This window comes from Sphaeramia orbicularis, chromosome 19, assembly GCF_902148855.1.
Source record: "Sphaeramia orbicularis chromosome 19, fSphaOr1.1, whole genome shotgun sequence".
In the NCBI taxonomy this organism is placed as follows: domain Eukaryota; kingdom Metazoa; phylum Chordata; class Actinopteri; order Kurtiformes; family Apogonidae; genus Sphaeramia; species Sphaeramia orbicularis.
In genome coordinates, this window is record NC_043975.1 from 26482472 (window position 1) to 26510055 (window position 27584).

Genomic DNA, 27584 nt, shown 5'->3' on the forward strand with positions numbered 1-27584 from the left:
CATTTACATATGCAAAATCATCTTTAATCCTTTCATGAGTGAATTATAAGAACCTTAGTTGAGATTTTTTTCCTGAGTGTTTTTCTTCCTCTTTAGGCATGAAAAACAATGCAATTGAAATTTTTTTCAATCAACAAAAATGTCCACTCAGATAGACACCATGCCTTTAATTTTTGAAGGTAAGAAACCATCATCAGAAAGTGATATACAGTGCAAAAACTATGAAATAAAAACATTTTTAATGCAGCTAATCTGATGTTTTCTTACATTTTAACATACTCTAATACTAGTTATTACTCACTTCATGGCGATAACATGCACAAAAAAAACTTTTTGATTAAGAAACTGTTAATTACAGTTTAATAACAGTTAGCAAATATTTATACTAAAACATATTACTGCAGATCCGGTTTATTAAGAACAGCAAAGTTACAGTAATGGTATGAATTGCACTGCATGGGATGGTGCATAAGTGTGCACTGTGTTGGGTGATATGGAACTAAAACAACAAAACCATGATTAGATAAAAGAACAGCTGTAGAATAGCTGCCCACTGTAGTGACCACTATGCATGAAAGGGTTAATGTGGTTTTAGTGGTTTTTAAGAGACGTCTCAATGTTATTCCTTACTTGGCTGGACAGGGGGCAGCAGAGAGTCAATATGGTATTACAATTACATTTCAGGCTGCAGATCCGCCTCCAGACCAAAATAGTTTCCACCCAGCTGTACTTCCCCTGAAATATCAAGACTGATCCAGCTGCTATCTCAGACCCTGAATGCAACACAGTCACTTTAGTATGAGAAACCCCCACTGCAACCTCAGTTTATAAAACTGTAGACAAACTGTAATCTGACATGTTGTAAATGTGTCCTGCAGACAACCTACTTGAAACATCCATTTAGCTATGTATATACATTCACCACTTTTACTGTGTAACTGAGCAGCAGTTATTACCCTCACTTTGGCCTCTGCTAACAAAACAACCAGTGATATCTGATCTCTCTCAGAATGAGAGCATATGAGGAAAATCCAGCCCTAAGTACCACTAACCAAATGCCGCCATGTTACACTAAGTGGTTGGGCCCGTTTTTTTTTTTTTTTACACAATCACACAGATTTCTACTTTCTTCGTCTGTCCTTTTGGCTTATAGGAGCTTTTGGGCATAAAAACATATTTCTTTATGTTTCATGTAACCTGATACATACAATACTTATACATAGCAGGGTAAAGAAGACTGAAATGCATGAAAAGTGGTTTGCATTGCATCAGTCTCCCTGCAGAAACTAAGACATCGTGTTCTTTCATGTTAAGATGATTAGCTCGAAACAAGTCAGAGGTTACAAACAGCCCGGGCAAGTCTACCGGATCATTAACAGGGATTATTTTCAAAGGGCCCTGAATTCAATCATTGTTACAGGATATTAAAGCTGGAGTTGACAGTTTTTTTGGAACTTCAAATACTTACAGTTAAACCTATGGCTGGGCAATGATCATTATTTATCTGCCATTATTTCAATTTATATCAGGACTTTGTTTGTAGATTTTTCTGCATTAATGTCATGTATGGTTGTGTATAAGATTACAGTAGAAATACAGGTTTTGCACCTTGGGTTGCAGAGGAAGTTTTTGTCATGTGTATTTTTCTGTATTTTTCCTCTGCTCTAAAGCAGAGATGACAATTAAGATTTGTTGAGACTTTTAGAGAGGTATCGCAATGCTTATAATATCAATATTTAGCAATAATGTAGTTATCAATAATTTTTTAAATTTTTGGACTTTTGGGCCTTGTGTGGATGGAAGTTATCTCCCTCTCAGTACTTTATATTTATCTTACATCCAATGTATTTTTTTTTCAATGAATTATGTAATATTACTGTTTGTATCTGTTTTTGTTTTGTTTTCAATTAATGATATTTATTGTGATATATACTTTTCTTTCTGCTCCTCTAATCACTTAAAAATGCTTCAATGTTTTGTTGTTTACCTTGATTGTATTTGTATTCAATACTGAACATTTTATCATTATAATACTTCTTACATCCTGCTTCTAGATTTGTTTTTTTCTTTTCTATTTTTCGTAACAAAAACATTTTTTTTTTTTTTTTAATGTTCTCATCTTGTTGAATAGATCTCAGACTGCCCTCACTGTGATTTAATTTTTACTTTCACATTATTAATAAAAAAAAAAATCTAAGAAACAAAGGAAGTAAGAATGTAATCAGAAAAATAAGACTACAGGGTGGACTTTTAAGAATAATTTAAAATCACAAATAACCATCTGGTTTCTTAAATTTTCACTCAGGATGAAACTGACCCCGAAAACTTAGAAAGAAATAATGACCTATATTGATTGTGGTCATTTCTCATAGTGATAGACTAAAATCATTTACTGTCAGAACATTATTGGTCTTAGTTCCCAGGCGTAGCTACACATTAAATGCGCCATAAATGAATAACATGGAAACACCTGTAGCAACTCTTGACTTTACCTTTCACTCTCCAGAGCTGCTATGTTGGCCTTTGGATTGTATCCTGGGGACGGAAAGACCAGGGAGGTGCCATGCACAGCCATGCACATCCCACCACCCACAGAGCCGAAGCAGTGATACAAAGGCACAGGCAGACAGATACGAGTGTGAGGCTGCAGAGAAAACACATCAGAACAGTCAACCACACAGCATACAGGAGTTCAACTTAAGTCTATGATTTTTATTTTTTTTTATTTTTCTTACACTTCGGAGATAAAACTCTATACAAAGATCTGTCTCTGCCTCTTCAAGGGACAACAATATACACATTCATTAGTCATTTTGACATTTTTTTTAACCAAATCTCAGTTACTCTAACAGGTTTATTTTACACTACAGACACTGACAATAACACTATTTCATTGCATTAGTAGTTTCTGTGCAGTGCCGGACCCACATTGCAGAAATTGCCTCACTGACTTACACTGAAACCACATTTTTAAGTCTCACATAAAAACTACTAATGCAATGATATCAGCGTTATTGCTAATCTCTGATATGTCCAAGACTCTGATGTAAAACAATGCCACGTCCCTCCACCATGTATTATATAGAAAATGTCTCATATTTTGTGTGGTATTTTCAATAAAACAAGTGGCATCATGTATTCAAACTGGCATTAACCTGAAAAAATACTGATATATGATGATTTCATAGCAGTTTTTTTCCAGGTATATTTTTGGCTTGAGGGTCCCCAAAGGGTAGTAAATCCAAAGGATTCACAAAGGTTATGCAAAATTGAAGATACTGTGTAAAAAAAAAAAAGTAAAAGCACTGATTTAAATTAACGAGCTGTGAGAATATAAGTAACAAGTGGTGCCAGGCACAATAAACCCCACCCCTTGCACATATTGTTGCTTATTTTGGTATCATTCCAGCTGACGTCATCATGTCTTATGTGTGCTGATGGCAGCATATCAACTGGCTCTATATATGTGCCAAGTGTGAAGTAAATTCAAATAAAATTGATGTTTTTATAGACATTGGAAATTTCGCCCATAATAAGTAAATGAAAAAAAAAAAAGATTTTAAAAATTCATAAAAAATTGGAACTTTGACTTACTTTTCCCAAAATGTAATGAGATCTATACTGGGTCACTTGCAATCTATAAACCCAATTTGGTATGAATCCAACCAATAGTTTTGATATGTTAACAAACAAAGAAACAAACAAACCAAACTAAAAACAGTACCCCTTGCCTCCCCTTCAGCGGGCGGGGTAAAAATTAAGCTGTTGAAGGAGATTTGTGTGCAAAGCCTCCAGAGTCACAATGTGTGATAGACTATTAAACCATTCAATCTTAAAAAAAAAAAAAAAACCCAAACCTGACAATAGCAAACATTAACTTCTCTCTCTTGTGTACGAATCCGATTTCAGTATCACACACAGAACCTGAAACACATTTTTTTGTCTCTGTTGTTACATCGTGTTAACTCATGGTTTGTTCTCATGAAGACACCAAGGCATCATCTTATCTACGGTATATGTCTGTCTTAATCTATGTAGGTGTAGATCAGTGTTGATGTTGTGCGGACATCGAGTGATGTAAAGTCATTAGTAGTAAGTAAGTAACAAGTAAAGTGTAGACATTACATTATTTTTGTTGAACTATATGGAATGAAATAAATAGGCCTACTCAAGTGTTGATATCAGGAAACTACAGTAAAGATCAGAAACTGAGTATGTGAACGCTGTTTCTCTTTACCCTTTCTGTTTTGACTCACCTTCCAGTTGTATCCCATTCGTCTGCCAATAAAGTAGGCATTGTTAACAATGTTGTGGTGAGTTAAGGTGGCACCCTTTGGAGCTCCTGTTGTACCCTGGTGACAGATATTTTCAATAATGACTTGAACTGCATTAAAAAAATACAAGGAAAAAGGGAAAACAGTAAGAATTTCATTGCTCAGTACTGCTGTGTATATGACAATAAACTTCTTGATTCTTGGTTCTGAACCTCTATGTTATTCTAATTCACTTTTTTCACTCCACTCAAGTATAATTATCAATTAATGACAAATGCTGTATCAGTGTATGCTGTCATAATGAAATATATGATTGCAAGTCAAATTTTTGTTTCTGTAAATATAAATAGTAAGGAAAACACCTCTATCTATGACAACTATTCTTTCACAGTGTCTCCAAATACTTTTGCTTATTTTCCATGATGTCAGTACGATTACCTTTTGTGATGATGCTTTTTGGTTGAGAAAGTAGTGTTTGGGTGAATTTTTTCTGCATGGTTAAACATTATACTTTAATGCTTTTAGAAGTAAATCTGAGAGCACTGAGAAAACTTAATTCAGATAGCATAGACATCTTCATTTGTTAGTTTTACCGAAGTAAACTGGATGTTTATGGGGTCATCGAACGAGAGTTTCTTTTGGAGGTCCTGAATCTCCTGTTTGTGCTGGCTGCCGCCTGCCTGCATCACATCCTCCATGTGAAACATTCCTGGTTGTCGACTATCCAGAACAATCACAGTGCGTAGATCTGGCAGTCTGAGTGGAAAAGATGCACAAACAAATTCATTGTATATGTCAGGGAACTTTGCTCTTTTACACTGTTATACCGTATGTCCCAAAAAAACATTACAATCAGACTTTCCATATTGATAACTTTCAAAATAATTAAACAATCTAAATGCTATTTCAAGGTATGAAACTTTAACTTGTTACCCACATCTTGCAAAAAAAAACCATTTAATTTGGTTCAGTGGTCACGGAGAAATGTGGATCTTTGTGTTTCACATGGCTGAAAGAACACAGATGTGCATACGGCTAGATGGCCATCAGGTTGAGGGCAGGTCTGCCAGGGAATAATTTAGTTTTGTCAAGTGTTAAGATTAACTTTATTCGTATTTGTACGATGTGAACACAAAACGTACAAAACTTGGAAGGAAGGGATTTCTGACAGGCTTTACAAAGATCAGCATGTCTCCATGATCACTGAAGCAAATCAAATTGGGTTTTCTGCAAGATGTAGGCAATAAGTAATAATTTCATGCCCTGAAATTGCATTTTGATTGATTTACTATTTTTTAAAGTAATCATTGCAGAAAGTCCAATTGTAATTTGTTAAGGGATATATGGTACTGTAATTTTTGGCAGCTTTGTTATTGTTTTTCTTTCCCAGTTCAGAGGCAAAGTTTAATCCATTCATCCTGTTTTACCAGACTGAATTGGCAAACATGAACTTAAACATGTGTGTATTTGCAGTAATCAATAACAAATACACATAAAGTAAAAATCATCCTCACGCCAGCAGTCATACCGAGCACTCTTGATGGCTCCTGGGGTAGAAGACTCTATCTCTGGACAAATCTCCCTCAACATGTCACAGTACTTCTGAGTTGCAAACTGAGTTGGACACACTACAGCCTTACAGCCGACCTGTGCAAAGAAAAGAAGAGTTTTCACTGTTACTTCTGTGATTCGCTGCATTTTACAATAACAAATTGGTGAGCAAAGATCACCCACCTTCTTCAAAGCAAACTCCACCTCCTTCAGCCGGTATGCTGGGTTCACAGATACCTGCAGTGGTGGAAATAACAAAATGAACCAAATAAGCAATGAAATAGACAAAAATGGGCAAATAATACATTTCTCACATGCTATATTCATTTTACTCTGATATAACTTGGGGAAAGCAATTTTTTACATGAACATTTTTGGCTTGAAGGTCCCCAGAGGGTAGTAAATCAGGGGGATTCATTAGGACTATGCAAAAATAAAGATACTGTGTCCAAAAAACAAAAAAACAAAAACAAAAACAGAAAAGTACAAATTTAACTTTGACTGGCTCTGAGAATGAAAATAAAAACTAAGCTGTTGAGGGAGATTTATGTGAAGAGCTTCCAGAGTTACATAATGTGAAAGATTATCAAACCATTACAACTAAAAAAATACTGAAAATAACAAACATTAACCTCTCTCTAATCTACAAGAACACCTTTTCTTTTTCTGTTTTGTAAAGTGCAGAAAGTACAGGTATTTGTTAAACTGTATGAAATGAAATAAATAGGCCTACTCAATTGTTGATACCAGAAAACTCTACAATACAATAAAGGGCAGTAGAGTATTTGTACATTGTTTCTGTGTAACCTTTCTGTTTACACTCAGCTGTACGCAGTTGTATCCTCTTAATAATGTAGGCAATAAAGTAGCACTTCCTTTTTGCAGATTCTATAAAAGTTCTTCAAAAATTTATGACACATTTGGATGAAAACTGAACTTAAATCTACTACAACTCACACATGTCCTCCAAAAATAAAAAAATGTAATCACTGTGAGACAAGGTAGGAAGATGCTGTACTTTTCTCCAGTTAATAACACGATAAGTACCCAAGTTTAGCTCCACCACCAGCTATTATAGCAATAAAATGTTGCTCTGATGTTAATGCTTCACTATTAATAATATAATGTCATGTAGTATACTACACGGGGAACTAAAACAGTACTTTTACTTCAATACAATAGCTAACTTTCCTGTTAATAATAAAATATGTTACATTAAATATGCTTTTTGAGCTGCAGACTGAGTTATAGGACGTAAATGTGATGATATAAACATGGGACAGGTCCAAAGTTGTCATATTAAAGAACTTAATTTCACTCTAAATTTCAGCTACTGCCCTTCATCAGGGTCATTAATAAAGTTTGTCTATAAAACTGCTGCTGGAGTTCTTGACCTGTAACCAGTTTTTCTTCTACTCCTTGCACCTTGGAAGTAGGTGAAGTTGTGGCTTCTATTTAGATATAAACATGGGAATCAGCAAATATATAAACATCTGCACACTCAAATGTCCTTCCCTTGGAGCCTGGCAAAACCTTTATTCATTTTCCAATAGGGAACAGAGGCTCTTATTACCGGTTTGTTAGACAACACCCATTACTGAATGAATTTTAATCCTGCCACGAACAGCTAGTTTATACATCCGTTTAGATCTTAACTACTGTGTGAAAATAAGTCACGCAGTAACACAGATGGGCTGGACAACTGAGGCTGATTGTTGCTAACTGGTGAGTCTGGTTGGTTTGAAGAGGAAGATCTCAGGGCTTCAGTTTCCAGTAAGAAAAAAGTGAAAGACAATGAGGTGCAACAGAGAAATATTATGATTTTGGAAAAGGCATGATATACAATGTAATATATAATATGGGAGAAATGGGGAGCTTTAAGAATGCTGCTATGAAATGGACAGAGTTTATTTTGATATGTAAAATACTGTTATGAAATGCAGAATTTATTTTTAATGTCTAACACTGCTATGAAATGGAGAGAGTTTATTTTTTATATGTATAATATTTTTGCGTTTTGTGCAGGCTTGGTCAGAATTTATTTTGATATTTGTAAGATTTTGTAAGTTACTGACACGGGGCTTTATGGTCAGTCAAAAAAAGATGAGGTAAAGGGGTGGGAGTATATAAGTTGAACTTCACCCCACTCCTTTTCAAATATGTTTTTTTCCTTTCTTTATGTTTTTCCTTATTGTTTTGGTTTTAATCATTGACATTCAAAAAAAAGATTTAAATCAATTTTCATGTTAAATAATAAAAACCAAGCCAACTTAACTTTAAAATTATTTAGGAATATTGAATTGAGATGGTAGATATGTTTTTGTTGTTGATTTTTTTCTGTTTGTGGTGTGAATGCTCGATGCTGCACACATTTAATTTAATGTAAGCAGTGTATCAGGTGAAAAGAATAGGCAAAAAAATAAGCTTTTGCTTCTAGCCTATTCCTTTTTTGGTTTTTATGTTTATTATAATTATTGTACTAAGTGAAATGATTGATGTACAAACCAAACCAAAATAAAAAAAATCATCTATTCATTCATTCATTCATTCACTTATTCAGACCATCTTGTGGTTCTGTGTAGGTGTTCTGTGATTATCTCTATTGTGGACATCCCTGAACACCTCATCTCAAACATCCACACCTGGACATTCAGCCACTCATCACCCTCCTCTTCCAGCCTCTTTGTTGCAATAATTTAGACTTTGACTCAGAATGAGGGTAAAGTTAGACTTTAGGATCTGGATACATGTTGGTTGGTAAAGCAATAGAACCATTAAAGATTAACTGCCATAACTGCCCAAGGAATGACAAATGTTCTCACCAGTATAATACCGGCTCTGGCTGTGGCAAACTGGAAAAGGACCCATTCATACAGGTTGGGTCCCCACATACCGAGCCGATCACCTCTCTTCAGACCAAGGGCCAACAGCCCAGCAGCAGCCTGATCCACCTGCAAACACAAACAGAGATGTAGCTGAAGACAGAAATAGTTGCAGAAAAAAATATAAGACCATCAAAACTCATCAAAAACAATGGTTATACAATCAATTACTAACTCCTGTGTGTATCATGTGACTAAAACAGACAGAAAAGAAAACATGGAATGCCTAAAAGCACTGTTTTTGGCAGTACAATGCTATAGCTACTGATGTAAGAACTGAAGTGATTTTGGTTATTATCACGAAAACATGGAGAATAGACAGATATCAGCTCTGAAATTAAACTCTTATGAGCTATTTTTGTTGCTATCATTATATTTGTCCAGACAAATATACCTTTAGTTGTACCAGGCATTAAAATGAACAAGAAAGTGAAGAAAAGAAGGGGTGGTCTAAAATTTTTTTCCGCAACTGTACAACATGTAGCTTAAAACATGCCTAAACATACCTACATATACATACCTAACATACCTAAATATACAGTTAATACAAAGATACAGTTTGAGTAACGTCAAATACTATAATGTCATTGTCCACTTTTCTGGTATTTGATAGACCAAACTAATAACTCAATTAATCAAAAAATAGCTCTAGTTGACTTTGAAGAACATAGCCTACTGACAAAAATTTATGAAGGGTTTGTCTGAGAAACTTATATAAACCACGTACAATATATATTTTAAAGAAAACTTAATAAAATTCCCAGGTCATATAGTTAATGTATTTGAAACCCACTATTTTTGTACATTTTCTCATATTGCTGTGAAATCCTGCCTGATAAGAGCCAGTCTAATACTGTAACATGTACAAAGTTCATTACATTCACAAAAAGAGTTGCATCAACATCTTTTTCCAGGTATACTGTATTTACTTCATGTATAAAGAAACATGTAATGAATGTAGACAAGAATAAATACATTATCTAGTATGGATAACAAAAATACACAGGATGAAAAATTAAAAAACAGATGACTCTTTATGTTGATTAAATGCAGTGAAGTCATCCTGTTCTGTGAAACATCAATAATTATATCAGAGGACTGGTGTTGGGATGATCTTTGATGTTTTATATGATCCCTACTATCGGACCATGTTTATTGGTGCTCTTTGCGCTGGTTGTAGGTCATTGACATCCTTCATATCATCTGGCAGCTTAACACTTAATGTTTACCTATCACCACGGTGGGGTTTATTTGGTCACTGGGTGAAAGTTCGTACAGAGGATCAAAGAGTCCATTTAAGTCTTGAAATGAATGACTGCATAGGTTTTGACATGTCATACATGTACAGTTAGTGTAAATAATGGCATTAAATTAGGATCACCTTTGATATTTGTACAGGTTTTATTAGGATTTAACATTGTTTAACACATAAATAGAACAGAACAAATCTATAATGGTTAGGAGGTGCAGTTCTTTTTGTGCTGGATCTATTCTAGTGTTTTTTATTACAATATCCTCATACTATAAATTCAGGAAAATGAATGAAAACAACATTTAAATGACATTTTTCTAATTCTACTTCCCTTTTCTGTAAAGTGAAACACTTTCTATAAAGGAATTAAAGTCAAGTAATGAATTCTTCTGTTACCACTGATTAGTTGTCAGTACTGATAAAAGAGAAATGTAAAAAGTAATATTACAAAAGGGTTGTACTCTGCTGCACGTGGAACAGAACGATTAAACCCTGACCAAACATCCTACACAGCATTACCGTTTACCCCCGTCATGCATATTTGCACTCTATAAACCTTTAAACCCTTGCTGACACTTGCCATTAACTGAGTCTTTATCTTTCATTACCCACAGAAATTCATCAAGACACCATTAATCTTTTATTTCTGTTTGTTAGTGATTTTTTTTTTCACATATTTGATGACTAACCAGCAGTCCTCAGCCCATCTTAGCTTCTGAAGGTCTTGGACTTTCCTGGTTGGGATGCTGCTTTATGATCCTTCTAACATCCGTATTCAAACTTTTTCCCTCATTATTTGGTGTAAATTGCTGTTTTTAAAGTGTTGAAAGGCAGAAACAGGTGTGCATTAACAAATATGAAGGTGACCAGGCAAATACTCAGTAAAATCATACTTTTTGTAATTAGTTGAAAGTAAATTTTGAAGTCACTTATTCATGGGGGCACCCTTGTTTCTGACCTGGTAGGGTACATACCACAAAGGCTCAGAACTACACAGCAGGAAAAGCTCGATTCCAGCCCTAGGTCATTTGCTCGATGTCCCCCCCATACTCCCATTCCCCTCTCTACTTCCAAAAAAACCCCAAAATGAAAATCTCATCTTTAACTTTCTTGACCCTTCATGTGTATTTTTCATACTGTGGTTTCTGACTTAATGTTGCAATAAAAAACATATTTACAGATTCTGCTTGACAAAGGAGGTGCCTGATCCAGTGTGGGTGGTCCTGGATCCTATTACAGTAGAATCCGGGAGAAATTAAGCTCTATACACACCTCACACCCATGCATACATCCCAAAGGATGTAAGGATTTATAAATGCATTAAAGTAATGAACAATGCACCTTTACATTTTATCCAGTGGATAGACTTTATTCAGGAGGAGTTTTCTCATGTTTTAACAAACTACAAGCAGGTCCAAGTTAAGTTTCATGACCAAAGGACCCACTGGAGGGACAACATTAAGCAGAAGCAAAAAAAGAGAAAATTATAGCCTAAATGGCCAGTTAAATTTAATTAATATCACAAAAAAACTAACATTTGAGTCATATCCAACTCAATAACCCCTCTCCATGATCTGTGCTATGAGGATATGAACTGAGAAAATGCATTTGTGTAATTTATCAGACAAGGTGAAGACATGACCCCATTAAATCTGCACATAGAGACAAAGTAGGTTCATAAAGCCATTTGAACACTACAAAACATTTATTACCTCTTCCATTTCAACACCAAATAAAGGTATGAAATGTTTTTTGTTGGCACTTGTTTTTTAGTTATACTTAAGGTGTCCAGCAGGCCAAAGGCTATTTACACAGACATTTTATAGGTGCAGAGTCTGCACTTTGGAACAACTGTAGGGACTCAATTCACTCCTTAATATCACTTTATGTGGGCGACAGCATTGTGAGATAAAAAGTATTATATTGAACATAATGTAGGCATACATGCTGGAGAAGCTGTGAGATCAAGGAAGGGAATCACTGATGTGCTTTTTGGACCATTTCAAAGATCTGAGATTTTGAGAACATTTTTGGAAACAGTCATTTGGTCAAAATAAAGAAAAACCAAGTGAAGTTCACCTCTGCATGTAAAAATTCCATGTACTCACACAGGATGCAAAAGGCTGCCACTGAAGGCGCTGTGGGATCTATGCCAGTACCTTGAGCTGGGGCATGAGAATTAATCTACTTTACAAGTTTTTGATAGCGGAAGGAAGCTGGAGGACGCAGAGGAAACGCAAATGACACAAGGAATACATGCCAAGTTCACACAGAACGGCCCTGGACTAACTGGGAATTAAACTCTGAACATTGTTGGTGTGAGTTGACAAGGCTACCACCGTAACACCATGCCTTCAGTAACATCTGTAACATTTTATTTGGATGATCTGTCAGGAGCAGTCACAGAAAATGATAAAAGACCCTTTGGAAATATTCACTACAGCAGTGAAGTAATGCAGTCCCTCACACATTTAAAAGCCAGCTAACCCACCGTGGATAAGTTGTTTATAATTAATAAAATCATTTACAAAATTTCCTGCCAAGACTGAGGAATGCTTTACTTATCACAGAATACAGGGAATAAAGGAGAGGCTGTTGCTTTGTTTTAGCATATTTGTATTTTAACCCATAAAGACCCAAACATCCACCGTCATCCAAAAGCATCTACTGACCTAAACTGTGGATCCACTAATCCTATCAATACATGCAAACAATTGGTGTAAAATGCAGTTCGTCATCTTTTCATGGTCATCAGATATGACCCATTTGGACGTTCAGAGGCCATGGAGTTGGGTCAATGACAATGAATGGACACACTGGGTTTATGTTCAGTTAATGATAGATTTTACTGTAAAAGTAACATTTCCTTCAGTTTTTTCTGTTTTTGATATAATAACCATTGACTTTACTCTGAGCTTTTATGAATATTTTCATGATCAGTCATTTAAAAATAGGGAAATAGATTATTTTCATTGGAACAAATGCTAAATTCAGAGGATAATATTAGAATAAATGGTGATAAATCACTTAAGAAGAGTTAAATATTGAGAAAAATTCATTTGGGAACTGACATAAAAGTCAGACTGGATCCTTATGGGTTAAATATACATCTGCTTTCCTTTTAGGATTGTTGTTTTTGAATATTATTACTTAAAAGAGCTTCTAAATAAAATCACAATAGGTATAAGTTTAATAAGAGGAAACTGAATGCATCAGACTTGGTTTATGTTATCACAGTTTCCTCAAACGTGCTTCATCAGGTGAGGTCAGGTACAGTTGAGATGTGCAAAATATATGTAATTTTCCACATGGGTTACATTTCTAAGTTTGGTATATCATGGAATTTTATTTGTAGAAAATCTATTTTTATGCAGCTTGCATATATTTCTCTCTATTTTTAATTGCAGTTGTTAATAATCTTTGAAATCTGGAGGTTGCCACTTGTTAAGCCCCTTGAGGGTTTTTGGTAACCATCCACCACAATTTTTAACCAACATGTTTTTATGTGTATGTTTTTTACTATGTGAAAATTAAATAAATAAAATAAACTACAAAATGCTGTTAACTTACATCTTCTTGAAACTGTGCAAACGTCTTGCGGATGCCGTCCTTTAGAAAGGCCACTGCCTCTCTGTCAGGAAAGCGTTCCACTGTTCTCTGCAGCGTCTCTGCAACTGTGGTGTGGCACAAAGATGTGGACGAGGTGCCGTGGGCATAGCTGGTGATGAGAGTTGGCATGATGGGAGGACTATCCACATGGATCCCGCTGCATGGAAACAGGAGACAGAAGCTATTCCTAAGTATAATTATAACTGCATGGTGACACCTGATCAACACCTGATTTTTCATCACATTTTGGTGTCGCATTTTGGTTCCCTTTTCAACTTTCAGACATCAGGGTGGCACAGGTATTTAAAAATGATGCATTACACTGACTGAATTCCACTTTTTCAACACATTAATACACAATAAACATGGCAAGGCAAGGTACATTTATTTGTATAGCACAATTCATACACAGGGCAATTCACAGTGCTTCACAAAAATGGAAAAAAGACAAGTTAAAAACACACAATTATAATTAAAACATAATCAATAAGACATAAATAATAATCAATTAAAATAAAGTAATAGAAAAAAGTGCAGATAGAACACTTTCAGTTGTGATATGTACAGCTGAATAGAGCCATTTTCAGCCTGGACTTCAACATTGTCAGAATATAGTCCTATATTCTGACAATATTCATCAATATCCTGTGATAACTACTCTTTGATCTCAATTAAGAGGAAATATTTTCCAGAGAATGTATTATTCATGTATACCAAATCTATATGAAGACAACAGAATATCATAATTATTGATTTGAAAGGTTAAATCTATAGAAAGTGAAAGAAAAAAATCCTTCACAAGCTAGCTGTTTCATGTTGAGACCTATTTTTGGTTATGTAGGGGAAAAAAATATTTTTTTTTTTTTTTTTAAGACTAGTGACAAAATAATCTTAAATTCCAATGAAGCCATGCTTAAGCACAGGGTTAAATGCTTTCTTTCAGAAATTTCCATTGGTTTAGCTCATTTGATTAATTAGTAATTTAAAAAAAAACATGTTTTTTGAGAAAAGTGAAATTCCCTACATAACCGGCACCATCTGATATTAAAATGTTTAAAAAAGCAATTCACACCAATTTTTCAGACAAAATGATTTTTATAATGATAAAAGGGTGTATAAAAGGTCATAAAACTATATTGAAAACAGAAATATGTTTTAGATTTCAAATTATAGCAGTGATAAGTTATGTTATTCATTCTTAGAGAACTTTCAGAGGGACTGAATTTAGTTCATATAAAAAGTTCTGTAATTTCCTTGAAAATCCTTTTTTAGCAAAAAATTTTAATGGATTTAGAAACTTAAGGTGTTATATTATTGAACTACAAAAAGTTTGAAATCATTATCTCAATTCTAATTTTTTGATTCAAAGTCAATAGGCGAGTGACTTGACCCCAGAGTAGAGGCACATGATCTATCTACAGACTTTGTTTCTTATTTCCAGAAGCTCAGGAGTCACCTTCAGATCATCCACTACTAATATTACCATTATTACCCCATTGGTATGTGATATAATGATATATAATTTGGCTCAATGTTTAGTTGAAGTGATAAGAAAAAGATAAGGTAGTGGCATGAATTCCATCCTGTCAAACAGGTCTGCCTGCCGCTTCACCTTTGACCTATTAAAACAATGAACCAGGAAACATGCCATACTAATACAATTTTCATTATTTTTTAATTTACTTAAAATACCCATAAAATCCATTTCTGATGCATTAAAAGATCAAGCAAGGCATAAAAAAAAAAATCAAGTAAACAACACAAAAATGCAAATGTTTGCAAGTGTTACTCAAAAAGGAAACACTTGCTTTACAGCAGATCTGCAGTGACAATAAAACAATGGTATTTTCCAATTTAGTTTTATGCAGAAAAGCTTCTAAATCAGGTTGCATTTGTACTTTTTTCTACATTGTTATGTTGTAACTTGTGGATAGGACAGAACATGATATCTGCTGATCTGGAAATTCCTTAGATTCTGAGGAAATGAGTCTAGGGGCTCTGGGTCCAGATGTGTAAGATTACATGTATGTTTTAAAGGGATAAAACGCCAAACTTACTAAATATAGTCGTTTAGAAATGATGACTAATACAGACAGTTGTTTTGCAACTTGACACAGCTTATGGGTGATGGGCTGCAAAACCAAGAGGGGCTCCTTATGTCCCCACCCCTTCCTCTACTTTGTAAAAAACAAGCTGCTCTGATTTTCTCAGTGTTACTATAATAAAACCTTATAACAGTTAGAAACTCAGTCTGCAACAGAGAGCATGCACAGCAACTTTCACTTTGGGAAAATTTAAATAGGAATCACAAGCAATTTTCAGATAAAAACGATCGATCACGGAACTATAAGCGTCATTTTGTTGCATAACAATCAAGGAAAAGTCAAACAGTGAGATTGCAATTTTATTTCACAGCATTTGTTGTGATGTTTATGAATATCTCCAGCTGATGCAGGAAACATGTCAAAAAAAAAAAAAAAATCATTAATCCATAGTTTAATAGATGATTTATATATATTTTTAAGCAGCTCACCGATTTGCTGCAGGTAATCCCGGATGACGCGTCCATGGTCTGCACAAAACTTCTAAAGTCCTCGAAACATCGGGATTGTGTCGAAAAGACCTGGAGCACAGAGTGATCCTGGGAATCATTGTAGACGGCTGCAGAGTTCCGCGTCCTGCTGCAAAGACTGAAAGCCTTCAGAGTGTTCAGGTCCACAGCTGCAGAGACCAGTAAGGAACTGGACAGGCCAGGAGTGGGCAGAGACAACAGCCACTTTCACACTCGGACCTTGATCCGTCACCAGAGAAAACAATATTCACTGTAAGTTTTATTTACCAACCCAATCTGTCCTGAGGCGGCGCCAAACGCACCAAGTCCAGCCTCAGATCAGCGAATATGCATCTGAACCAGGGTTTTTCAACCTTGGGCTCGGGACCCCCATGTGGGGTCGCCTGGAATTCAAATGGGGTCGCCTGAATTTTCTAGTAATTGATAAAAAAAAAACAAAAAAAAACCCCCAAACAATTTATCAATAAAAAATATATAGTGAGTTGACAGAGACAATCCCAATCCATAAAAGACATGACAAACTGTGAAGCTGAAACTGAAGCACTGTGGTACTGTTTATCTGTCAGATGTTCATTGTGGTCGGTTTCAGATGCTGCAGCTCTTTCATAATTCATAGTTTGAGTTCTTGTTTGTTCAGTATTAATTGTCAGCCTTGTAAATACAAGATGGACTGACTGTACATATCCTGATCAAGGAAAATAAAATTCTCACATTGTGCAGTAATCTACACCTGGCTTTTCTGTCTCCATCCATAATAATATACATTACATAGACAAACGTTGTCTAAAATTAACCTTTATTTGCAACATAGTATGGCAAACTATTACATGATCCAAAACAAATTAATTTTAGTAAAAAAAAAAGTCTCTGTTTTGAATGTCTGGGGTCGCCAGCAATTTGCGATGTTAAAATGGGATCATGAGCCAAAAAAGGTTGGGAACCACTGATCTAAACCCAGTAGATGTAAATGATTTCACGTGTTCTGTCACTTATTGTTACTAACTCACAGCCTCTAGTATTTTCCCTTTGTCTGTCAGGACTAGTCTCAAACTACACCCCCACCTTTTTTTTTTTTTTTTCTTTTCAGGTAAGACAAGAAGAATCTGGAGCAGATCCAACAGAAGGGCGGTGTCTGATACAGTTACAGACACATTATCAAAAACACCTCACTAAATACCATAACCTATGTTATATTGCAGGCATGTAGTGTCTTGAATTCCTCATTTTTAGATGGAATGATTATTAACTTAACATCATTGTTTCACTGACTTTGATAGATTAACCTCCTGAGACACAGCAATGCATTTTTGTCCTCTGTAGGGGACAAGAGTTTTACACCTTTACTTAAAAAAATAAATTAAAAAAATATGTTTAAAAAAAAAAAAAAAAATGCTGCCCCTCCATTAAAAAAAAAAAAAAAAAAAAAAAAAAAAAAAAAAAAATATATATATATATATATATATATATATATATATATATATATATATATATATGTATATATATATATCTGGAAAAAAATGTTGCATCAAGGCATTTCCAATCAAGACAATTATTTCATGTAAAAAAAAAAAAGCCAAAACTTTTATTCTGCTGGGTCTCAGAAGGTTCAAATAAAACATGTATTTTAAGTGTAATGAAAGTATTTTTGCAGGTTTTTACGATTAAATCTTCACAAGATGTAAAAATTAAAACACATACATAGGGTTCTGAATCCAGTGTAATGGACTGAAGCAAGAGGGAAGCCCAAAAATATGTTCTATTTGTACATTCCTGTAGGATTATTAAATGTTGAAAGTTGTTCCACCTTTTGTCCTTTTATTGGATTAGATGGATTTTTACAGGATTTACAGGCTTTTGGCTTTTATCCTGTTGGACTGCCTCCAATAATTGGAATTTTCTTTTGGATCCTAGATGACTTTCTGTCAGATATGTCAGATATTGTCAAACACATGTATATGACATTTAATTCCACAAATAAAATGTAATTAACAGAACTGACTAAGACTCTGTTCTCTACCATCCAATCGTTTTTGTTTATGTGGGGGTTACATAGCAGACAATGTATTTAGCTTGAATGTTTGTTCAAGTATAAATACTGTACATATTAACAGGCACACAGCATGATGGAGACCAGGTAGCGTAGGAGTACTGGTGTGTAAACCTTTGAGACAATATTTAATCAAAGACTTTCAGTACAATAACACTGTGCAAATAACAAAAAAAAGAAAAAACAAAAAAAACAATAAAATTGCAGGTTGGCATTCAACATTTTAGGTATTATGTCACAGAGTGTTGTATGTTGTTCAACTAAAAGCAAAGCAAATTCCTCAACTACACTTACAACAATTTAACTGTAATATATACACAGTAAAAACAGTGGGGGTTTCTGTGTGGTATATTGTAAATCCTGACCTTTAGACCGATGCCATGGTCAACCTGACAACCCTACTGTTAAAGAAACTCTGTTCTTCTCTTTCTGCAACGTAGCTAAGTTGTGAACAGTTCCTCTTTGAGACGGTAGTAACGTCCCTCCTTTGCCATGAGTTCGGCGTGTGTCCCCTCCTCCACCACTTCTCCTTTCTCTAAGAAGATAATGTGATCAGCCTGTTCCACAGTCGCTAACTGATGGGCCACCACCAGCACTGTACGACCGGCTTTCAGAATCTCCGGCAGCACCTACAAAGAGATACAAGACCAGCAGCTTAATGCCAATTACAGCACAAACTAATCAGAAGCGTTTCACTGTTGAGCCATGCTTTGAACGTATTTTACTAACAGCATGTTGTGCGGTAATATCCAGTTTGCTGGTGGCTTCATCCAGAATAATGATCTGTGGATCTCGAGCCAGAGCTCTGAGGATGGCGATCCACTGTCTTAGTCCCACAGCCAGCTTTCCACCAGCTTCACCCACATCTGTGAAAACAACAATGAACATCTTTCATCATCATCATCATCATCATCATAACTACTAATAAATGAGACTTCAACACCTTGTCTCAGGAAGTAGACAGTAGATAAAACAACCCATTAGATTGTACAAAATGACCAAAAACCCATTCCCCAACATATTTCACTTCAGAATATTAAAGCCAGTCACCATAGAACACATTTGATATGTATCTGATTCTTTGTCTCATTATATTCAAAACCTTTGTTCCAATTTTCCATTAAGCATGTGAGAAAATATGTACATATTATATAAAGGTGAATACACTTCAAAATAGATCTGTGCATTTTCAAACTCTGACTACAGCCATATGACAGAGGTAGCTTTTAGATAGGCTGCTGTAAAAAAAAAAAAAAAAAAAAAAAAGATAGGCTACTGTAAATGACCCAAGGTTAAATCAAACAGCCAGTCTATGTTGGTTTTTCTTTTGATATCCTTCAGTCAGGTTGGGTTAGGTCATTTTTCATGGCTGGAGTTCTCCTTCTATCTCCTTTGAGCTTGTTTGTGTTTGTGTTCATGCCAAATTACTACTCTTACACTGATCAACAAAGACTGTCCTCCCATCTCATAACATCTGACACGAACTGTTGAAAGTTAATATTTAACTGGTTTTATTTCTGTTACTGTTCCACCTCCGGTGTATCTTTTTTGTGTTAGAAGCTGTTTTTGTTGTTGTTGTGCATTTACAAAACATATAACTTCACACATACATAGAGGGTTAAATACATCTATTCAAACCTAAAACATGCTGGTGGCTCTGTACCTGAGTCATACTCATCCTCCAGATGTGAGATGAAGGCCTGTGCATTGAGATTGTTTGCCATTTCTTTCACCTTCTCGAAGTTGCAGTCTCTCAGGCCATATTCAATGTTGTATCTTAGCGAACCAGAAAACAACACAGGATTCTGGGATACTGACGCCATCTTAAAGAAAAAGTTGAAAGATACAGTGCTTAAGTTTATTTCACCAAACTTCCAACAGTTATCTATACTGTTAAAGCCAAGTGGCCTCTGTGTGCGTGCATGCATGTGTGTCTCAGAATTCACACAAAATCCAGAAAGAGCTGATTGCTGCAGTTTGGCATACTTATTTTTGGTCAAGGAACAGACTAGCAAAAACAGCAAGATGACAGGACCAACATTTTGGGAGATATTAGTAATTTTGGAATACAATAGCCCTACAATCACTTTGCTATGGCCAGAACACTTTGGCGGTGACTGCTGGACAAATGCAGTACAGCATGCACGAATACACAACATCTAGAACCCCTGGATCCCCACAGGTCAGCGCACTAGTTCTTATATATTTATTTATTCATTCATTCATTCATTATCTGAAACTGCTGTATCCTCACTAGGGTTGCTGGAGCCTATCCCAGCTACTTATGGGCAAAGGTGGGGTACACCCTGGACATGTCAACAGTTCATCGCATGGCTGACATATAGAGATAAACAACCAATCATTCTCATATTCACACCTATGGGCAATTTAGATTAACCAATTAACCTATCAGTGCATGTCTTTGGATGGTGGGAGGAAGACGGAGTACCCGGAGAGAACCCACGCAGACATGGAGACAACATGCAAACTCCACACAGAAAGGTCCCACCCCCATCGACTGGTGTTGGACCTTCTTGCTGTGAGGCCCGAATGCTATCCACTGCACCACCATGTTACTGTATGTTCCATTATTTGTGACATTAAAAAAATGGGTTTAAAATATATAAAACTAGAAAAGCACTCGGAGAGCGCAGACCTCCGCCAAGGCTGATCAGTGGCCCCCCCCATGGGCCCCCCCACGCCAAGGAGGTTATGTTTTTGCCAGGGTTTGTTTGTTTGTTTGTCTGTCTGTCTGTTTGACTGTCCGTTAGTGTGCAACATAACTCAAAAAGTTATGGACAGATTTTGATGAAATTTTCTGGTCTGCGCCCCCCCCGTGGGCCCCCCCACCCCCGATCACCACCAAAATTGAATCATTTCTTCCTTATCCCATTTCCAACAAACCCTGAAAATTTCATCCAAATCTGTCCATAACTTTTTGAGTTATGTTGCACACTAACGGACAGACAAACAAACAAACAAACAAACCCTGGCAAAAACATAACCTCCTTGGCGGAGGTAAACATACAGCGTGTTGATTAGACTGAATGCGAGCCCACCGGTAAAAGTATAATAACTCTGAGGGAAATTATGCATCTTAGAGCAAAACTAGTTCCAATCTGAGCCACAAAAAGTCAAAACTACTGTGATTAGACTTTCCAGCCTCTTTCTGTTTAGCCAGCACTACCTTCTGATGGAGATATTTGTGTTTGTAGCTCTGCAGCGGTTCTCCATCCAGTAGAATCTGTCCCTCCTGAGGTTCATAGAGTCTCTTCAGGAGGTTGACACAGGAAGTTTTTCCGCTGCCATTGGGACCCACGAGGGCTGTCATTTTCCCAGGCTGCAGTTTCATAGAAACTGACTGCAAGAATTAAACAAATGAAAAAAATTAACCTGTAGCTTATGTATAACAACTGATGCAAACACTGTCCAGCAACTACTTTTAGGTCATCAGACTGTTACCTTGAGTGCTGGTTTATCCGCAGAGGCTGATGGGTAAGTGAAGGTGACATTTTGGAAAACAATTCTTCCCTCCAGCTTCTCAGGGGCTAAGTTTCCCTCCTTCTTAATCTTTGGTATCCGGTCAAGATAGCTGAACACTTTGGATATGATACCAACAGTGCTCATTGTGTCTCCGTAGCCATACATAATCTCCTGTGGTAAAGACACAAGAATCCATACATGAACACATCAATCGAACAGTTTTTGCAGGTGGAAATCCATTTCCAGGTAAACACGCTCACCCTTAAATTATATGACATGGGCTTCTGGTACAACAAAAATGTCACAAGACTACCAATGGTGAGCTGACCAGATTTGATCAGTGTACGGGCCTGTATCAGAATGAATATCTTTATTCCAAGACTCACCACCTGAAAGGGGGAACACAGAGAGAAATTACTTGGGAGTAAACTGAGAAGTTACAAGTACTACTAGAGTTGTAGTTGAAAAAACCACCAAAAATACAGTAAATATACAAATTTCTCACCCTTCGTATGAAAGTGTAGGTTATACTGTAAAGTCTTGAACGCTTTGTAATGGTGCAGAGCTCCTCCAGAGCCTTTTTATACCTCCTCTGTTCGACTTCTTCTCCTTTAAAGCTACGCACCGTGTGGATGCCGCTAATTGTCTGGAAAGCCAAGTGTTTGTTCTGCGCATGGCAATCCTGGATCTGCTCTTTCAGCACCTGTTAGACAAAGAATGACACACTTGATTCATACAAATCAACATTTTAATTACCTCAATTTATGCCATTACATGAAATAACCTTCTGAGCTGATCTAAAACCTTCTTCTTCAAAACCTTTTAGTTTTAACCCATAAAGACCCAGTGCTACTTTTATGTCAGTTCCCAAATGAATTTTTCCTCTAGATTTAAAGTTTCTTAAGTGATTTTTTAGCATTTATTAGAATACTGACCTCTGTGTTTTGCATCTTTTCAGTGAAAATCAGGTATTTTCCTATTTTTAATTTACCGATTATGTAGAGCTGTAAAGCTATGTAAAGCTCAGATTTAAGTTGAGGGTCATTATATCAAAAATAAAGAAAACTGAAGAAAACATGGCTTTATTGGCTAAATCTATCAATAACTGAATATAAACCAAGTGTGTTCATCCTCTGTCATTGATCCAACTCCATGGGTTTTACTGGCGAATCAATGGTGTAGAAGATGACGGTGTTTCCATGTTCACTACGGAGCCTATGAATGTCCAAATGGGTCATATCTGATGACCATGAAAAGATGGTAAACAGCATTTTACACCAATTATTTACATGTATTGATAGGATTAGTAGATCAACAGGTATTAAACAGTTTATATCAGTGGACAATTTTGTTCAGTGGTGGGCATTTGGGTCTTTATGGGTTAAAGAGCACATAAACTTTCCACCCTCTGTTCAATGTTCAGTGTTGTTCAGTGGTGGGCATTTGGGTCTTTATGGGTTAAAGAGCACATAAACTTTCCACCCTCTGTCTTTTTTCTTTTGAAAGCACAACATGTTGGACATATTTAGCTTAGATGACGTTCAGGGTTATTAAAATTCTGACATGTTCATTAGCTTTTATTTTTATTCAGATTTTTCAGGTTCATTTCAGTTTTATAAGTGCACAAGTACTTTTAGTTTTATTTTAAGGAAACTAACTAGTTCTTGCAGACTTACAGTGTTTGACTTCAGTAAAGCCTTGGTTTATAGAAGCTGAGAAAGGTGGGATGAATGCATTAAATCTATAATCATTTATTAAAAAAACCTACAGTTTATTCAAGGTTAAATACAGTGCAAAGTCATGTTATTCTTGTAAACATGTACCTGTCAGGACCAGCTCTGGGCATTAAGTCATGTTTTGTGTTTTTTATATATTTCCTGTGTTATTTTGGTTCCCCTGTCCTTTTGCCTGTTTGTCTTCACTTTGTCGCAAGTGTTCTCTCTCACTGTTTGCTGTTCTTTTTCCATGGGTATTTTGACCCTGTCTCTATCCTCTCCCTTGGATTTGTCTGCAAGACCATCATCATGTTTGAACCAGATTAAAGAGACTTGTTTTTTAAAGTCATACAACTGAGTTCTCACTCCGGTTCTTGCAACATCATTAATGTTGGAAGAAATGAAAACAAACCTTATTTCAAATAAAACATTTTTTAAGCACATGTTCCATTCTTTGTAGTTATTTTATTTGTCTTTCAGAGCAGCGGTTTATATTTTATCAGTTAATTAATCTTACTTTGGTAGTTAAAGTATAATAATGCTGTTGTTGTAGTATTAACAACAGGTATTGATGATCAAATGCATTTCAGTGCCAATTCAGCAGTTTATTGAGGTTAATCAGTTGCAGTTATCTGTGATTATGTATGAAACTAAGCATGTTGGCATGTGTGTATTGACAGAAAAGGTCCATTAGATGGAAAGAGTAGCAACAAACCAAATAAACAGGATCCTTAATAAGTGAATTGTACCTGAATGGAAAAAAAATACTTTGCTCTGCCTTCAACTGTGGGCTATTCAAAGGAGTGTCAAGGTACCTCTTGCTGCACCTACCGTATTTATTGTCATATATTTGTTCTGTATGAGGGCCAAGAGAGGCATCTCTATGAAAGTGAGAAGAGTGAGCTCCCAGGAAAGATTTAACATCACAGTCAGCATCAGGAAGGTTTTGACTATGCTGCGAACCAGTACATTGGCATTCAGGGCTACTGTACGACCCATCCTGTCCACATCGGAGTGAAGGCGAGCGGAAAGATGTCCTGAGTAGCAAAAAGGAAGAGAAGGGGTTAAAATCAACTGGTCTTCAAATAATATTGTTGAAGAAACAGCTTGTGTAGTGGCAGGAAACTAGATGAACCTATTTTTTTCCTGCTTCCGTCTATCATTTAACACAATAAAGTGTGTGTTATGTTAGCTAACATTATTTAAGGAGATTATAATATTGGTTGGACAAAATAAGACATTACACATCATCCACCAAGACCTTAAAGAACTGGAATTTTTGTTCTTTTCTGACACTTAAAAAATAATCTTGAGTGTGGGCAAAATTTTTGCCTCATAATATAGAACAAGTGTTCACCAATTCTTCATCATTAATATATACATTTTGACTAACCAATACTAGCAAGAAATAGTAGCACACAATTTCTTGAGGCTGTAAAACTCTGCATAACTAATATTTAATACCAGATATATGATATGTGTGTCTTTACCAGGGTTGTTCTCCTCAAAGAAGTAAACCTCTTGCTGCAGAAATGCGTAAAAAAGCAAATGTTTGAACCTCTTGTTGAGTCTAGCCAGCGTACACATGAATAAGCCTCCTCTCAAACCGGAGAACATCGCACTGTTAAGATGAAACAGAAAAATCAAAAACCACACTCGAACACTGAGCATTTTTGTAATTCTTTCTGGCTGTTAGATGGCATACCTCCCAAAAGAGACAAGTGTCAGCTGTCCAAGTGCAAGGTAGAAACTGCTTTGAAACATTTGCTCTCTTAACATATCTATGACCTTCCCCTGGTAAAATGGAATAAACGTATCACCTGTGAAGAAACAATGAGGACACTGATGCAAAAAATGTAAAGTCTGCAACAGTATAAAGAAACAGATTCAATCAAATTTAGAGTCATAGTTCATTTCCTGTATGATTCTAATGAGACATATGCACAAAAAGACTACTGATAACATCCATGTAAAACTGAGTCCGTGTTACTCACACATGACGCCTAGGATGAGGAAACTGAAAGCTGAAACCAGGTACAGGGTGTCTGGTTTGAAGAATCGTAGCAGCCTCATAAGCAGAGGCTTTGCCGCCACTTTATTTGGCCCCTTTCTCATTTTCCCTTCAGCACACAAGCCCTTCTCCCACACCACGCAGGCCAGTGATGAGGATAACGTGCTCAAGGGCAGCATGCTGAGGTTAGGTGAAGGTCCAATGTAAAACTCTGAGGGACGTGCCATCAACGTCCGTCCACTTTCCAACACAGGAGTGAGCAGGCAGAGCAGAGCTATCAGCCTGGAGAGCACAGGCTGGGGCTTTCCATCAGTCAGTGCAGAAGTGAAACCACGCAGACTGGCCCACTTTAACACTCCAAGCACCCAAATCCCTGCTAGTCCACCACAACTGTAGCACCGCAGCAGCACCAGTCCAGTCCACTGGGCCAAACTCAACACCATGTCGAAAAAAAGGATGAGCAATGCACATGCCGTCACTTTCTCCATTGTTCTTGAGTAGACAATTAAACCATAAGAGGATAAATCCTGGAGATCCTGTAAAACATTTAACATATAAATTAGAGCTGCAATATTTGGTAAAAAAAAAAAAATCATACTGTGGTGATAGCAAACAATGTAGTTTTTTCATTCTACTTGCTTGGATATCAATATAACTGCTAGGGATGTGCACTGATATTAGTCAGCTAGTCAAAATAGAAAGCATCTTTTTGTGACAGTTGATTATTTTTTTCTTTTGATAGGGGTTGGAGGAGATTTATTTTACTTCATAATGACTGGGAAGTAATATTTACAACATCTGATTCTGCATGGGTGCTACATATGTTAAATAAAGTCTCAAAATTCTTAAGAGTGTTTTAAGAAAGTAAACAGTATACTTATGGTTCACCCATTTCTTGGTTGACCAGTTGTAGTTCAACTATGAGAATAGATCTGGGTTCTCTTGTTCTTCTCTGGTCCAGCCCCCGTGTTGTCACCCTGACCCCCACTTTGTCACTACCATTCAATCGCTCCATGTGTTAAGACCTCTATTATGATGCTTTAAAAATCCACCCCTAGTAAATGTAAAGATGTCTAATAATTTTATCGAGCATTTCTCAAATCAAACACACAAACATATTAGTATTAAACACACACACACACACACACACACACACACACACACACACACACACACACACAAAACCTTCACAAAAGAAAAGAAAACAGTGACTTTCATGTCACCTGTTTTACAGTTCCTCAGTAGCTTTCATAAATATCACCAAAATATGACTATACACACGCTTGACCTTTAAATTACAGCTGGTGCTGCACTGAAGTACAGTTTCAACAGACTTAAACATTGTGTATTTTGCTCCTTTACCTACCACTACCACCCCACTACAATGCAGACTACATCTAGTTGACACTAGTTCTACTTCAAAATACTGTCTGCACATTACAATACATTCACTTTTCAGGTTCTTTCTAGTGGAAGATTTAGAAATCTATTGCATAAATGTGCATATATCACTATATTTGTGTGATAACACCTCATCATATCCATTGAAAACATCAGCTAACCAGCACATTTATAATTTTTTATATTCCAATTTATCTTTATTAAAGTAGAAAAGACTATGCACATTCCTCGTAGTTGCTTATGTCAACTTTACGTACGCAGTATTTTGAGTAAAATATAATTTAGAGTAAAGACATGACAAAATATGAACTAGTTTGGTTTGCATTTATATTTTATAACTAACTATAATGGACTGAAAAGACACAAAACGTTACAAGTTGCAAACGAAACTAGCTAGCTAATAAATGCTAACTTCAACAGCACTGAAGGAAACTAATGTTTATTATGCTAGTTAGCTAATTAAAGCTATAGTCGATATATTAAACAGTACATGTTCTGTGACTTACAGCAGATTTCGTTGCAGTCCTCCATTACAGACCTCGACGGACGTTTTACTTTCAGTTTCACTTTCGCTGACACGACGACAGGTTGACCCGTATGAAGTCTGTAAAAATGGGGAAAACAAACTCATATCTGACATCAGAGTAAATCCAGTCCCTGTGTCTGGTCATTTCCGTTTATTCCACTTTTCCTGCTACACAGTCAATAGTTTTGTAACCTGACACTGTTACTGTAACGGAAGTCAATGTTGTGTTTTGGACACTAGGTGGCAGCAGAGCACATCAGG

At 36.1% G+C, this 27584-nt stretch overlaps 2 protein-coding genes across 2 annotated transcripts in view; both read right to left on the reverse strand.

Annotated features, from left to right (window-relative positions):
- The window catches only part of acsf2 (acyl-CoA synthetase family member 2), a 32834-nt gene extending 16408 nt beyond the window's left edge, over nt 1-16426 (reverse strand). Inside the window, 8 exon segments of the mRNA XM_030163188.1 lie at nt 2493-2644; nt 4257-4352; nt 4868-5030; nt 5803-5921; nt 6009-6062; nt 8648-8776; nt 13530-13725; nt 16102-16426. Of these exon segments, the coding sequence (XP_030019048.1) occupies nt 2493-2644; nt 4257-4352; nt 4868-5030; nt 5803-5921; nt 6009-6062; nt 8648-8776; nt 13530-13725; nt 16102-16220 (1028 nt within the window). The 5' untranslated portion in view covers nt 16221-16426.
- A 1854-nt stretch (nt 16427-18280) lies between these two features.
- Nucleotides 18281-27511, reverse strand: tap2t (transporter associated with antigen processing, subunit type t, teleost specific). The gene is made up of 12 exons (XM_030122466.1): nt 27304-27511; nt 25380-25932; nt 25091-25205; nt 24876-25006; nt 24217-24422; nt 22176-22373; nt 21931-22059; nt 21650-21841; nt 21375-21548; nt 19851-20010; nt 18917-19053; nt 18281-18816 (listed from the first exon to the last, which is right to left on the reverse strand). Exons 2-12 carry the CDS (start codon nt 25882-25884, stop codon nt 18628-18630), a joined length of 2136 nt encoding a protein of 711 aa, XP_029978326.1. The 5' UTR covers nt 25885-25932; nt 27304-27511; the 3' UTR covers nt 18281-18627.
- Between the last annotated feature and the right edge of the window lie 73 nt (nt 27512-27584).